This window comes from Lagenorhynchus albirostris, chromosome 5, assembly GCF_949774975.1.
Source record: "Lagenorhynchus albirostris chromosome 5, mLagAlb1.1, whole genome shotgun sequence".
Classification (NCBI taxonomy): domain Eukaryota; kingdom Metazoa; phylum Chordata; class Mammalia; order Artiodactyla; family Delphinidae; genus Lagenorhynchus; species Lagenorhynchus albirostris.
Genome location: NC_083099.1, coordinates 49901246 through 49918071, shown reverse-complemented (window position 1 = coordinate 49918071; position 16826 = coordinate 49901246). Strand labels below are relative to the sequence as shown.

General features: G+C 44.6%; 1 protein-coding gene across 1 annotated transcript; it reads right to left on the bottom strand.

Annotated features, from left to right (window-relative positions):
• Positions 1–2767: 2767 nt before the first annotated feature.
• CLDN11 (claudin 11) lies at positions 2768–16144 on the bottom strand. Its single transcript, XM_060149225.1, has 3 exons — positions 15919–16144; positions 12210–12374; positions 2768–3020 (listed from the first exon to the last, which is right to left on the bottom strand). Exons 1-3 carry the CDS (start codon positions 16142–16144, stop codon positions 2788–2790), a joined length of 624 nt encoding a protein of 207 aa, XP_060005208.1. The 3' UTR covers positions 2768–2787.
• Between the last annotated feature and the right edge of the window lie 682 nt (positions 16145–16826).

The window sequence follows — 16826 nt, the reverse complement described above, 5'->3', positions numbered from 1 at the left end:
CCACACTGGAATCCAAGACTTAATACAAAAAGAAGAGCATGAGATATCCCATTAATAATTGGTTACAGGGAATCCCCTGGTGGTCCAGTAGTTAGGACTCCGGCTCTCACACTGCCAAGGGCCCGGGTTCAATCCCTTGTCGGGGAACTAAGATCCCACCAGCCGCGTGGCACAGCCACAGATAATAATAATAATAATGGATTACATAATGAAATGATAGTATTTTTGAGGCATTGGATTAAAATAGAATATATTAAAATTAATTTTGCTTGTTTACTTTTAGCTTTTTAATGTGGCCCCTAGAAAATTTTAAATTACACACGTGGCTCATATTACATTTCTACTGGACAGTGTTGTTCTGGAGGAACAGCTATACCCCCCCCTCCCTCCCTCACACTGATAATAAAACCCAACACCGGAGTTATGACCTACAATATGGGATTCCCTAACTAGGCGGGCAACGATCACCTTGGAGAGACTGGGGTATCTCTTCTCCTGCTGTAGGGAAAAGGGGGGCTCCTAAAGCATACCCCCTCACGAGAGAAAGCAAGCAGCAGTCTCAGGGAGGGGTGTGGGTCAGTGAGCGCATGCATCCATAAGAGGACACTTCTGATTCAAGCCGGTGGTTGTGACGAGGGGGACAAGGGCCTTCCTTGTCCACGCCCCCTGAGAGCATCCTGCTTTATCCATGTTCCCAATCATTACTCCCTGGCAAGTTTTCATGAGGTAGGGAGCATCCTCCAATACAATCACACCACTTGTGTCCTTACGAGACTGTATCATAGGGCTTCCCTGGTGGCGCAGTGGTTGAGAGTCCGCCTGCCGATGCAGGGGACACGGGTTCGTGCCCCGGTCCGGGAAGATCCCACATGCCGCGGAGCGGCTGGGCCCGTGAGCCATGGCCACTGAGCCTGCGCATCCAGAGCCTGTGCTCCGCAACGGGAGAGGCCACAACAGTGAGAGGCCCACGTACCACAAAAAAACAAAAAAGACTGTATCATAACTAAGCAAATATTTTGGTCAACAAGAAGATAATCTTTTCTCCATAGGTAATTTAGAAATAGTTTCCACCAGGTTATAATCTGATGTACACAGATCTCTACAAAAATGAATAGCCCAAGTGGATATTTCCAAAGAGGAAATGTTTGCCGATCATTATACTATCAGCTAATGAGATTAGTATTTTTGGAAAAATACGGCCAAAATAGACTGCAATCTGTTTTTTTAGAGCAGACTTGTAACTTGACAGAGTTTCTGGTATAGAAAACACACATAAATCAATTCAATGTATTTGTCTTTGTTCAAAATTACCAAATATATACATTCATATGTTTGAATGAAATACATTTAGATATTATGACCTAAAGATCCAATAAAATGGGATTGTTTTATAGTTCCCTTTATACCTAGCCAATTCCTTTACTAAGCACTCAACGTAGATAAAGGAGTTTAACTGTGTGATACTTGGCACTTGATATCTGATGGCTGCCTATTTATATATGACTTAAAGAAGCCATAACATCCCCACTTAAGAGACCTAGAGATCATCTAGGTTACATTTTTACTACCACACATTACCACCACAATGACTGGTTCTTGAATCCCTGACCAGGTTCCCTATAAACTACTAGCAGAGATTAATGAAAAATTTTTCAATTGATGGATGAATACCTCTGGATACAACAGAATATTAAAGGCCAGTTTTGCAGACAGTCCGTTATTTTATTGCACAGATTTCATTTAAAGAATAAAATGCACCATCAATGTTTGGAGAGTTTGGGGTCCAGATACTGATACACCATCAGTATTTGCACCCATAAAGCCAAATTCAACAGTACAATTTATGTTAAACAATATTGCTTCAAGGCAGCTAACAGAATGAAAATAGAGAGAAATGGGGAAAAGCTTCTAAAATGTGTTAAATGGAAGCACATGCAGGTGTAGGATTCAAAACTACATCATACAAACCTGGAAATCAAAAACGTTTTGGGGAATGTCAGTTCGAGTTATACTCACTTGTACTGTTATTTATGGTATCATTAAAGTCTACCTGGTTCATTTCCTTCATACTGATGAACTGAGAATTTCAGGAAAACCATGGTTATAAAAATGAGCAATCTTGAAAAAGTATGTACAGATAAATGTAAAATCACAAACTAAAAAATATCTCCACCCCTTGCCCTCAACTTACAAAAGGGAAACTTTCCCATGGAGGGAAAGTGCCACAATTCCCCTCCCTTCCCCACCCCGTGTTCCCAATTCTATCTTTTTCTATTGGTTATAACTAAGTGACCTTGGAGCTGAGAGAGGAGGGAGGGAACAGAGAGGCATGTTTATGAGGCTCCCATTGTCATCTGTAACAGTTTGAAAGTGTCTTTTATTTCTCTCCCCACACCCAACTCAGCAATGTTTGCAAGATATTTAAAAGTTAAAGAGAGGGGGAAATTTTTTTTCCCATATATATGTGTGTGTGTGTGTGTGTGTGTGTGTGTGTGTATATATATATATATATATATATATATATATGACAAAGGAATGCCCAGAAAAGAGCTAATAGTGGGCAAAACCATGGAAAAAATGTGTGGCATCTGAGCTAAAGATTTCTCTTAAGGCAACAAAAGGAGAGGAGGTGTTAAGACTACAAAATGCCAGACAGGATGCTTTTCTAGACCGTTGGCTTTGGAGCCTGGCAGAGGAGTGGGCTTCCCACCCCCTCACTGTGGCAAGCAAACCTAGGGCCATGGGCCCAGCATCTATAGCACCTCCATGGGCAGGCTGGTAGCTCTCTTATACATGGGCGCTCTTGGCATGAGTGGGGGAACTGGAGCCCGAAGAGTAGTAGAAACGGTTTTCACCAAACGACTGGGCATCTCCGGCGCAGCAGATGATGACACAGCCACCCACAAGGCACAGCACAGCACCGATCCAGCCCGCGTACAGGGAGTAGCCAAAGCTCACGATGGTGGTCTCACGGTGGGCGCACACAGGAAACCAGATGGTGGCGACCATGGCACAGAGAGCTGGGGAGACATGGAGAGGGCTGTGACTGGGCATCCCCATCACACACCAGCAGCGGGCAGGCTCCCCTTCACTCCACATACACACCCCCCTGGCTTCCAACCAACTCCAAAAACTCAATACACTCAGCTCTGCTCCCGCAGGGGCAATCAGAACTTAAAGGTTTGAATCTATGGAATAAGCTGATCAAAAGCTTGTACCAAACTGCTAGGTCCTAATTTTTTCAACAGGTGGTGGAGACAAAAGAACTCTGATGTAAAAACCTAAAAATAAATCATTTAAGTCCAAAAAATATGTATTTGTATTTATTTATATATCTTGACTTTATATACCTATAATTATAATTCTACTCTTACACGTACCTAATTGCATTATAATTATCTCTTTACATGTCTACTTCCCATTCCAAGTTCTGAGTTCCTTGAAGGCAGGGCCCATGTCTTATGTTTGTAAAGTCAGAGTTTAGCTCAGTACAAAGCACAGAGTATGTGCTCAGTGTATACCAGTTGAATGACTGGATGACCTGAGCTATTCAAAAATGAGAAACAAGACAGTGCCCACTCCAATTTCCACTCTATTCTTTCAGTTTGGTCAATTCATAGTACAAAGACCAGAAGAAGCTATGAAAATTCTCTTGCTGTGGTGAATACTGCCAGACCTCAGCGGAGTATCGGCTAAGAGTCTGAGTTTGTATTGTGCTGTTTCACAGTCACAAAATCTCCATACACACATGAACACTTCTCAGAGTAAAAGAAGCTACCCATTCAAGGGTTGTGACCCATCACAACAAATGTCATCACCATAAGAAATAGCCTCTACATCATTTAGTGCTTCCCCTCCTCCCAAGCAAAGTAACAAAACAGGGCAGGCAGGAGCCTATAAAGACTTGAAAAAACATTTTAAACCTCTACACTAGCAAGTCAAATAGGGTAGCTACAAGCTACATGGGCTATTGAACATTTCTTATGAGGGTAGTGAGACTGAAAACCAAATTTTGAATTTTAATTAGTTTAAATGAACACATGTAGCTAGTGGCTAACGTACTACATAACAATGCTCTAGACAAAGTAACTCCATTCTTCTTTTGGTATCATCTGATCTCTCACAACTACAGCAGCACAGAAATTTTAGTTAAAGATGTAGGTTGAGATGGCACATGAAAGTTGACAGACCAAAAAGTAATAATAATAATAATGTTTCTAATTGTTAGTCATAAAGCCTTTGATACGTTCACGGCAGGGCATTGCACTGTTTGCTACAAGGGGTACCCTTGTCACTTTCAACTCAGCAAGCTTTTTTCTGCTTATACAGAGTAATTTTCTAACTTACTTCTATGCCCACAGAGAAAACAATGTAATTTTTCTTTAACATAGCACTCAAATCTAACAGCCCTGTACATTAGTTCTAAACTGAAGAAAAGATTTAAGTCTTACGCATTTTGAAAGACCTTTTAGACTATCTCATTGCACTTGTGTAGATTGTAACATAGGGTTTTGTTGACAACACTGTAAGCCCATCCCCACAAGGTGTGTATAGATATATATAAATAGATGTGATTCCTGTCCTAAAAAAGTATAGATCCCAAGTGGAAGTCAGAAGTAAGAAAGTGAACTTGGGGGCTTTGAATTGCTCCAACTGGCTTTCTAACAGCCTAAATTCATTCCGTTAACTGTGAACTATTCATATATTTAAGCAGTTTATATATTGATAGATTATCTAAGAAGCTAAAATCTGTCCATATGTTAATAGCTTCACTTAAAGAGTAAAGCACCATCATGCCAGCTTCTGTAATAGTTTTATATGCGATACCATAAGAAGATGTATTTTCCTTCTGTGAATAGAGTATTCTCAAGAACACCAGTTGATCTGGTTGATGGAACCTTCCCTTTCCAATGCAGGGCTTTGAATACTTAAGATACAATTTTTTTCTTTCTCTTCCTCTGGCCACAGGTTCCAAATCTGGTACTCTTGGAGAACTGCTTGGCTATTGTCATAGTTATACTCTCAGTGAGGCACAGAGAAAAGCCTTTTCTGTATCATGAAAGGGGCACAAGCTTTTTCTAGAGTGTTTGAGCCAGAAAGAATTGCTCTAGATTCTTCATATCAAGACACAATCCAGCTACACACCCCTAGATGCCAAAAAGGGGCATTCGTTCTGATATGGGCAAAAACAGCAACCTAGCAAGGGCTTCCAAACACCCAAGCTTGATCAGAGGGAAAGGTGGGGAGGGAAAAGCCGAATTCCATAGGGAAAAAAAAAAGATTTGATTCCCAGTTGATTTGGTTCAATCCAATTGATCTTTCCTATAAACTATTAACTGGATTCAAAACAGGTTATGGTTCAAATTAAGTTTTATGTTTTTCAATTACTTTGTATGTATATATACCACACACACACACACACACACACACACACACACACAAACAAAAGCATTCTCCACATTTCATTTAAACCTCACTTAACTTGCAAGTTGGTTTAGATTTTATAGAATAAGATTTAAAGTTTGCCTCTAATTTCACTGAATTCTTTCCCTTTTCCTAAGCAAAGGTTATCTTCACGTAGGGAAAGAATCAGCCTCGCTATTCAAAAGTAATTATCACTCTTGATTTTGAATGTTTTAGAGATTTTGTTAGATTTCATTCCTATATAATTCACCAGAAAAAGGAAAAATCATTAAAATGTCTGAACATTTAAATAATGAACTTATAGGACTGGGTGAGTGAATGGGTGGATGGATGGACAGACAGATGGAGAGATGAGAGGTAGATTCATTTCCAGTCTATTCTCCACCTCATCCACACCAAAACTGACTTCCAAAATTATAAAACTTGAATGTGACTTTAACACACTCAAAGCTACAAGCTCATGATTTACCTCATTAAAGATGTCCTTCTTTTACAGTCCATGCAAAACAAAGCAAATGAGCACCAGCAGGCTCTTTATTTCCTAGTAGATAATTGAACCCTGGGTGGAATTCCTGTGGCTCTCAAAGATGGACCACATCAAAAACCACTAGAAGATGACAGACTGCCACACAACATAAAGGGAATGAGAGGTTCACTGTGACCTTCAACTGAACTCACAACGAAGAATGTTTAAAAACTAAAAAAAGAAGTTTACTCAATTTCAGCATGGTTTGAAGGGAAAGGAGATTTACTGATTTACTAGTTTTAATCAGTAAAGTTAAAAATGCAAGTCATATCATACTCAGCTGAAAGATGTGACACATTAATAGAACTGGCAGTAATTTTTGGCTTTCTTAAAGACATAGGAGGCCTGCTAGAATTATTGCTATTTGCAGACACACACACACATACAAAGAGTTTGTAATGATTCTCTCCATATTTGGGGAAAATAAAGAAAATGTTTTTCTTAAAAAGTCACAGTTACCCATAAGGTAAAGAGCATTGAAGGAAGGTAAAGGGAATTTTCATTTCTTTTTATGTCACCAGAATTTATTTTAAAATTAAGTCTTAAAAATAGGACGGGGGAATTTTTTTTTTTTTTTTTTTTTTTTGCGGTACGCGGGCCTCTCACTGTTGTGGCCTCTCCCGTTGCGGAGCACAGGCTCCGGACGCGCAGGCTCAGCGGCCATGGCTCACAGGCCCAGCCGCTCCGTGGCATGTGGGATCCTCCCGGACCAGGCACGAGCCCGCGTCCCCTGCATCGGCAGGCGGACTCTCAACCACTGCGCCACCAGGGAAGCCCAGGACGGGGAATTTTAACACTTAGATTTTTCAATTTGTTCCTCCTCTTCTAACTTCAGAAGATGCAATAATTAACTGCACAAGAGGAAAAAAATTCTGCCACTTGTGGGGGACTAGAAAGTGAAAATTAGGGATATCTTGATCTGAAAAAACAAAAGAAGGAGAAGGGGAGAAGAAGGCTTCACAGTGTAGATATAGATTCATCTGGACTTGGTCCTCTCACAAGCAGAAATCCTTGCTCCTCATAGAATAAAATTGTTTGCCCTTTTGGATAAATTTCAAATAATTTAATACAATCAGTTCTTTAGTTGATAGGAAATACCCTTATTAAAAGTTAGCAATGATCTTGATGTAGCCAAACACAGAAAATACTGGGGAAGGCAGTTTAAGAGCAAAAATGAAATGTAAGTGTAGCTTTTCATCTATTTAGGGATTAGATGACACAGGGTAATACATGGAGTTAAATAAATGTGATGAAGTTAAATAAAATTGGTACAGGTGTGTTTGGCTTTGGAGGTAACAACTTAGAGAGAGAGAGAGAAGGACAGACAGACAAAGAAGCCCAGAAGGACAGAAGAGCAGCAGACCCTGACATTTCTTCCTTCCTCCAATGAGCACCTCTGTTTTCAGGCTTCGTCACTTTCAGTACTAAGCATTGAAACAACTTTTAAAGGCATCGCTTACAGCACAAAGCAATATTTGCATTAAAATAACTTAAATTACTCTGACTTACATTAGTAATACTGGAAAAAATCTCCCTTGATCTGATATCTGAGATTTGCTTCCAAAAAATCTGGGGACTGGGAGAAAAGTAGACGTACAGAGACGAAGCAGATTGAAGGTGAGTTGATCATTATTGGGAATGAGTTTGGGTTCATTACACTAGCCTCTACTTTTGCGTATGCTTCAAATTTTCCACAACACCTTTTTTTAAAATCCCCTTCCATTTAACATTTTACAGTGCACCGAACGCCATCTTCCGCAATTGATGCTATTATCTCATATGATCTAACTAGCAATTCTCTTTAGCTTTTCACAAAGAAGCCGGTTAACTCAAGACAGCAAGTAATCAGATTTCTAACCAGCTGTTGGTTGGAGTCATACGTATTTGTTGTTTCCTTATAATTTGAAACCACAAAATGTTTCGTCTTTCCTTTTTCCATTTGTCACTGTATAAAGTTTGACTTAAGAAAACAGCCGCCAGAGGACACAGGCCTCTATGCAATGACTTTTATGAAGATCTAATGTTTACAACAATCATCAAGTCAATGGAATATCTGAGTACATTATTTTCCTGGCGGGCTTTCAGCCCTTTTTCCCCTTTATTTCTATTCCACACATCGTTATCTCTTTTTTCCTACAACCTTTTTTAAAAGCCAGCTTCGTGGTTATTTGTTAAGTTTTTAAAAAACACTGAAGTTAGAGACAGGAAAGACCCCATAAAGCAGTTAATTCCTCCAATTTTACTAATAAGGTCATTTTAAGCCACAACCATACTAAGATGCTACATCCTTTCTTCTACCCACATGAAATTTGATTTAGATTAGGAACTTTGTGTAAAGTTAATGAGTTTGAAAGAAGACTTTTTCTATTATCTCAGTACTCCGGGATTAAGGGCATCACTGTTTATTTCACACCCAAGGATTCCCAATCCCCCTAGGACATCCGATTCTCTGTGTGTGACAAGCTCAATTTTTCCCACATTTGCATATACCCTTTACTTTACGGCACTTTCATTATTAGCCTATAAGTTCCAAGTTGCAAATTTTTTTCCAATACAAATATTGGATTCCTGAGGCCATACTTTTGAAAACTTTTTTCCAATACAAATATTGGATTCCTGAGGCCATACTTTTGAAAAGGAGGAGAGAAGACGAAGGATTCCACTTAGTAAGGAAAATACATTTCCTTTCCTTCCATTCCCTACCCCATCTCCCCAATAAACACCCAAATCAAGGACTTTGTAACTTATAGTGAGATGAGAAGTAGACTGAATCAGAACTAAGCTTGAGCATTTTCAGTTGGGTAGCTTATCATGACTTTTCATAATGGAATAAGTCCAAAACTCAAACTATTGATCCCTACACTCTGGTTTTTACAAAGTAAGCAAAGAAAATATTTCCATTAGACCAGGATGTGACCTGGTGTTTCCAGGAACAGCTCGTCATCTCTCCTTACCAGTTTCACATGTGGAGATGACCCTGCAGAAATTAGATGTGATGGAAGGAATACCCAGTTACCTTCTAGGTTAGCTCTCTATTTCCTCTAAACAACAACATCTATAAGGTAGCAACCAGTTGTTGAGCACCTACTAGGTGCCAGACACCATGCACGTTAAATAACTTGCATACATCATTTCACTATTCTTACCAACCTCAGAAGTAGGCAGTATGTCCCCATTTTATATAAAGCCTCAGAGACATTAAGTAACTGGCCCCATTCACACAGCTAGAAAGCGGTAGGTCCAAGATTTAGTACAGTTGGTCTGACTCCACACGATAAGATGCAGCATCCCAGGGCATAGATACCTCCTGCCTCAGCAGGGGTTCTTGAAAAGCCATAGGTTAGAATTAGATTTGCCTCTGCTCCATCCTGGATCTGAGGCGCCCACTGCGCCTTGAACTACTCATCTAGCTTAAGAAGTTGGCAGTTTCAGGCTCCCATTCCTTCCCCCACAGCAGGAACCAAATCCTCACAACACTGAACTCAGACTCCTGAGAAGATAAGCTGTTGTACCACAGACATAATTTTGTTTAAGCTTTCTGAAAAATAAAGGTTTTCAGAGTCAGGAAGAACTGATTTTCATTAAAAGTGCTTAGAGTTTTCATCCCAAGATTAGCTTTGACACTGTTTCCGGTTCCCAGGCTCCCACACCCCAGTGTGCCTGGCCCCCGTTGGAAGGGGACCACACCTCAACTGGAGCACCTCTGGTGACCCCTAGGACAGAAGCCCATCCTGAGCCACACAAAGGGAGGCTTCACTCTCTCTTGTTCCTCCCACCCACTGCCCAGCAGGGGAAACAAGGCACATGGGCTCCCTGCCGAGGAGACCTAGGGGAGGCCAGCAGGTACCACACTTGAGACAATGAGCTTTACATTTCCAGATCTAGCAAGCAAGGGAGCTTGTTCCAGTCTAAACAACATCCAACCCAAAGGCAAGCCGCGACCCACTGAGAAACAAATCCGGACAGGAGCCATCAAAGAGGACGCAAGTACCACTGGAGATGCAAGGCTACAAGAGGGCAAGGGGCAGCCTCCCTGGGGGAAGGGGTGTCAGATCACTCAATGCCCCCTCCATCGTCTCCCTCTGGGCAGCAAACAAGGACTGAGGAGCTCACACCCATACCTGCCCACCCCTCTCACTCTCCTCTCTATGATTCTGTCTGCATCCACCAACCCACTTGAAAAAGATGAAGAAAAACAGTATTTAATTCGTCTAGGAAGTTTCAAACGACGGGTTGTTATTTTTTAATAATCATTATATTCAACTGGACAATTAAGTTGTTTTCAGGGGGTTTTTAAATACCAATTTGTCTCTGTGACTTTGCTTTAATATCTTTATTTTCTACGGGGTTTGGGTTTGGGGTTTTCTCATGTATTCTCTTACTTGTGGATATTCTGTGACTCTCATATGGAAGGCTAGGATTTCTAAAGATGAACACTCAACACAACGGACCCATCCTTTGGTTTGGGGATCCTCAGAGCTAACGAGAAAGCCTTCTGGGGCTTCTGTAAGAATGTGAGGAAAGTTACAAACAACCGCAAATATCTAGGATGAGAAGGGTTTCATCTGGATTCTGCAAACCAGTTTAATTGTAGAGCTTTTGTCAACCTACTGGAAAGGGAGTTCAGATGCAAAGATCTGGCCGTCGAAAAGCACTACAAGGAAGGATGCTGTGAGTTGATTGAAGCACATGATGCTGATTTTGTGTTCCGTGTGGCACTCCCACACAAATTCTTTGTAGCGGGAACCAAAATGTCCACGCCCAAATTCTTCTCTGGAAATTACAGAGGTTTTCTGGTCTTTTCACTCCTATTAACACACACACACGCACACACACACACACACACACACATACGCACATGCACATGCACACGCAAGCCCCTCCTCTGCATTCTCCGTGCCTTCACAAGGCTCTAAAAACCTCCAACCCTTTGCAATCAAGGGAAACCTCACCCCTATGCCTCATGTCTCCTCACCTCACCAGTGTCACTGTGGGTGACCGTCATTAAGTGGCACTGATCCACACAGAACCCTGGCTCCTTACCTTTCCCCCTCAAACACATGGTCTGATACCAGTTTGGGGATGGGAATTTCCTGTCCCAGGAGAACATGATATATATCGAACTCATATCCAAACCAATGTCTCCTCACAATGTCTCGGGACACTTGGCAACAAGAGCTGCTGTTCTTAAAATGCATGTCAGAGAGTAGAGCTAGAAGGACCCTCCCTAGGCTGTTAAATCAAGACCCTCGTGTGCAGGTGTAATCAGGAACACTGAACAAGCACATGGCGTGTCTTCGGCCTGAGCTGTCCCTCTCTCCAATCCATGACCTGATCACCTTCTATCCAGCTCTCAAAATTCATCGCCAGGGCCCTCTGCTCTGGAAAACTCCTCCAATCTGATCAATCTGCCTTCCTATGTGTGTGCACAGCCTGTGTACCTTTTTTAGATGAGCAAGTATACCAAGTACATCAAGATGTCCAAGTACACTCAAAGCACAGACTATCTTCTTTTCTCCAGTATCCCCAGTGCCTACCATACTGCCCAGCACTCAGCGGGTGCTCAGTGAATGCTTACTGAATAAAAGATGGAATCATCACCTGGTGATCTACCACCCTCAGCATCTTACTTTTATCTTGCCCTCCTCTTTCTCTGGTCTTTCTTTATATGTTAACTGAAGTTCTCAATTCTGGTTGCACTCAAGAGTCACCTGGGAAGCTTTCAAAAAATATCTTTGCCTGGTCTAATGCCCAGAAATTCTGACTCAATGGACCTGCAGTGGGACCTGGACACAGGTGTTTCCAAAAAGGGATTTTTATCATGAGGCCTGAGTGGAGATCTGCCCTGTAACTCTTCTGCCTTCTGTTCTCTCTCTTAGGCACACCCTCAAAATCCTTTTTGTTTGTTTTCTTTAACTCTTTTTTTCCTTGGCAGCACCGAACGGCCTGTGGGATCTCAGTTCCCGGACCAGGGATCAAACCTGCACCCCCTGCAGTGGACGTGCAGAGCCCTGACCACTGGACAGCCAGGGAAGTCCCTTAACTTACTTTTATGTTCAGTGATTCCCACAGACATTACTTATCCCTCTGCATCAACCGACCAAGAAACATAAAGGGATACACATTGTGGGGGGCTTTTCCCCCAGTGGATTCACATGCCTTCCTTGCACACGTCTCTTGAACTCGATGAAGCAGCAGCAAGACCCGAGACTCTTCAGGTTCGCTGGGAGTTGGGGTGCTCTACAGAAAGCTGTCTTACCCACAAGAATGAGCATGACGCCAGCCAGCTGGGCCCGCCTGTACTTGGCCACGCCAGGCTCATGGCCCGTTCGGATGCAGGGGAGAACGGTCAGCAGCAGGAGAATGGCCGGCAGACCCAGGACTGAGGCAGCGATCATCAAGGCTCGGCAAGCCTGCACGTAGCCTGGGAACAAGAGTGCAGACAGGGTGGGTTAGGCCATGGGTCCCCGTGGATCCTCAATCCTGCCTCATGGGAATCCAGCACCATCTACCTCTTCCTCCCTCTTGTCCCACTCCAGGACTTATAATATGTTAAATGTTGTCCAAGATCACTTTGCATGTTCAATTTTTAACGTGATTCAGTGACAAAAAAAAAGGAAGGTTGGGGGCTGGAGAGACTGAATGGGGATCCCTGGTTTAGACCACTCATCCAAGCTTCCGAGATGAAGAGGCCAAGAGTACAATTACACTGTTACATCACCTTGTGAAAAATTCAGATTAAAATTCAAATCTTTGAAGAATTCTTCTGTGATGGTCTGTGTTGATCCCAGCCTGCTGTTGATATGTTCTACCTGTGTGACCTTGGGCAAGTGTCTTGACACTTTCCTCACCTACAGAGTAAAAATAATAATGGTACCTACATCTCTTCAATGGAATTCAACTAAGATTAAATTCGTTAATTCATGAAGTGCTCAGAACAGTGCCTAGCGTATGCTAAGTACTGCAAAAAGGGTCAGCTATTATTACTGGTATTCCTAATTTTATTCTGTGTCAAGGCAGTACTTTTATCTCCAGGTGTACTAGGTGATTTTGTCCCTTAATCATGTGCTTTTAATTCACATTGTATATAAACAGTATGTGGCCCTAACTAGACTAAGCTAAGACTCAGGCTTCCTCTCTTGATCTCTCCCCAGATACTGCTTGCTCATGAATCCTGTCCCCTATAGATGGTCAGGCTCCATCTCCTGCCTCCCCGACTGTGCCCTGGGCATGCTTCCACAATGGTCCATTTTCCATAAAGGCATCTCTCCAGCCCCAGGGATTCCTAGAAGACAGACACCTGCCTTGGTCTTCATGGAGTTAACACAGTGCCCACAACAGATGATGTAAACATACAATTATGAATGAAGGAATTAACGAGTTGAATAATAAGAGTGGAGCAAAGCTACCTGAACTTTATACTGTCAAATAAAATGCCAGGTAACTACTTTATTAAGAAACAGATTATAATATGTGCAATATTTATGTAAAATAAATCTGACAAGATGCTGGGAGAATATGACACACTTAAATGTATCGTTTCTCACTAAAACACTCTCCCTCTTTCAAAAAAGGGGGTGGGGGAGTTATAACTCTCCCTCTTGACTCAGAGGAAAGTAGAGCTAATGACCTGGGGGAAGCAGAGTTAATGGCAAACCCAAAAACAAGCCCCAGCTTCTGCCTCATGTGGCAGGACCCTCACACCAAATGTGACCAGCCTACCCGTGCACCAAGACCCGACCGCAAGATTGCCTCTTAGCAAGTTGTGTTTTGCCAAAATTCGACTCCACAAGGGCACGCTCCCAGCAATTGCCCAACTCAGTTTCTTCTGAATTAAGGGTAATAAATCAATCAAGTATCTGTTGACTTGAAGACCCCCAGATAGGAGCCACAGGAGGTCTGAGGCAAGACCTCTGACCTCAGCCCTAAGCCCCTGCGACTGGTCAGAGAACCAGGGCTGACATAAAGGAGAGTCAGCTAGCCACCCGGATTCTGAAATTCATGGCACGGTCTGTGAACATGCTAGGTGTCCAGGCCACATTTGAGAATCTAAAGATGGAGACTGAGATCTGTCCCTGTCCCCACCTACAGTGTGAGGGAGGGGACCACAGGAAGGATTAGGCCCTCCCTAAAGTGTACTCCATCTGTAGGATGGTCTATGTTCTCTAAAAACAAACCACTTGTCACTGAATGCTCAGCAAACTTAATTTCAGGAGGAAGGAAGCAGAGAGTAATTTTATGCTTCAAGTCGGATTCTTAAAAATACCATGCCCGGCTTTTAATAAAAAATATAGCTACCATTTACGGAGCCTCTGCTACATCTAAGGAGGCTTACATTTCTCATCTCATTTAATCCCCAAAACAACTCTGAAAGATAGGGGGTTGGTTTCATTTTAATTTTTAAAAGAAGACGACTGGGGTTCATAGAGGTTAGGAACTTGTCCCAAATCACTCAGATTGTGAGCACTGCATCCCAGAGTCTGATCCAGGTCGACCAACGGCAGCTTTAACTGAAGGTGGGTCCACATCTGGGTTCCCCAGACCTCTGTCATTCTGAAAGCCCAAAATGGAGGGCAGGACTGGCATGCACTGTGCGCACCTGCTGTGTGTTGGGGGCAGTGCCCGGTGCAGGGGAAGATGCAAAGAGGGTAGGATGCTATCTATATCTTTGAGGAATTTAAAATGTGCTAGGAGAACTTGACTCACAAACAAGGCACAGAAGAGTCAAAACGTGCACTGACGGGGATAGGGGTCAAATACCAGGGTGGCAAGGAGGAAGGGCGGATAGATTCCGACTACAAGGACCTGGAAATAGGAAGCACTTCAGGTGAGGCTTAAAGAGGGACAGTCTTCGGGAGAGAAAAGCTCATCCAGCAGAAGGCCAAAGCCAAAGTCTCCCAGACTGGCGGCCTCGGGGGCCAGTTACTCCGGCCGACCGCCCAGTTACTCCACTTGTTAAGGAAACCGGGATAGGCCTTTAAAGGCGCACCATCCTCAAAGGCTAGCGAGACAGTCGTGCTTAGGCCTGGGCCGGGATAAGCCAAGATACCGAGCAGAAAACCTGAAGGGGCTCCGAAGGGGCATCCAACTGGCTCGAGGTTTAAATCTGAATTGAAACTTGCCCAGAATTTTTCAACGGGGCAGCAAGTTAAGATTCGGCACCGGCTGGCACCGGGGAAGGTGGAAACTAGGCAACTCTTCCCTCCCCTCCCCACTCTGAGGCACAGCCGTAGGGGAGGGGGCGACCCGCGGAGTTGCTCCTTTTCCCAAGGTGAGTGGGCCCTCCCAGGGGCGCCCGTTCTTCCCTCTCTGACCCCAGGGTGCGGAGACTGGGAGGGGAATCTCGGCAGGCCCGAGGACCGACGCCCTTCACTGCGGGGGCAAGGGGTAGGGGAAATGGGACAGGCCCCGGGGCCTGTGGGAACCGACTGGGCGCAGGTAGGAGGGCCCTAACTTGGCCAGGACACCTCGGCCGTCCCACAAGGACTGGGAAACTCAGCCTGCGCCTGTTCGGATAGCTGGAATGCTTTTGTTTCTCTCTTTCCTCCTCCAGCCTCTTCGGGTGGATTCTAACAGGGAAAGCGGGGCGCCTGAAGGAGGAGGCCAGGGGATGAAGTACTTCTGATCCACCCACAGTGGGAGCACGCGGCAGGTGAGGCTACGGTAATTAATATGTAGGGAGTTTCAACTATGTGTCTATGTCTCAGTTCATTACCTTCTCAGGGTGACTCGGCCAGTGGCCACCACTGTCATCCCAAATTCCAGATAAGAAAACTGAGGCTGAGAGAGGTTAAGTTCAGGGCTACCTAATTCCTCCTCAACAAAGTAGGACTGAAGGTGTCAAAAGATGCCCCAAAGTCTTCAAGCCCCCAGATGATTCTGTGAACGCTGCCTAATGCTCCCCTCCCCCGTCTGCCCGGAAGGAAAGGGTTTATTTAGGACAGCCACTTGCAAGGCAGGGTCCTTACCCGGCAGGATGAGGATGTCCACCAGGGGCTTGCAGTGGTATAGCCCCGTGGCCAGGACGCAGTCGGCCCACAGCCCCTTGGAGCCCAGCTCGTCCAGCTTGCGGCAGGTGGGGATAGTGTAGCCGCAGGTCACCACCCAGTCATTGGTGGACGTGGTGACGATGATGCCGATCCAACCCACGAAGCTCGTGACGAAACCCACTATCTGCAGGAATGTGGCCACCATCGTGGCCGCCCTGGAGTCCCTGCGCCTCTCCCCTCACTAGCTGTGCCCGCGCCCGGGCTCGACGGCGCCTGACCCGGCCCTCCTTCTCCCGCGCTGGCGAGCCGTTGGCCTGCGACGGCGAGATGCGGGATGCTGGAGGAGGCGGGAAGCCACGAGACGCAGCGAGCCCAGCTGCACGACGGGCGCGCGGCGAGGACAGCAGCGCGGCTGGGCAGCGCGCCCCCGCCCCCCTCTTTAAACCCCGCAGACCCGGCCGGCGAGCTCCAATCCGCGACGGCCCCGGGTCCAGCAGACCAATCGCCGGGCGGGGTCAGGAGTGGGATGTGGAGGGAAGCAGAGTTAGGGAGGGGGTGATCCCGCCGCCCCGCCGGCGAGCGTCGCACGGTTAGTGTTGGAAATAATAAAATTTCGAAAGAAAATAATTCGATCCAGGTCCAAGTAATGGACAGTGACAAGAGGGCCTGCGTCAGGCGCGAGTTCTATTTTGCTGCGAATTCTTTCTCTTCTTGCTGCCCCTCTCTCATCCTATCTCTGGGTCTCTCGCTCCATCCCTCCTCAGCTTCTCCCTGTTCCTTCCCAGCTGAGAGCAAGGACCGTGGTACTCCCAAGAGCGCCCAGTACAGTTCCTCCTTGGCCCAGGATTGTTTTTTGTTTTTGTGTTTTAATACATCTTTATTGGAGT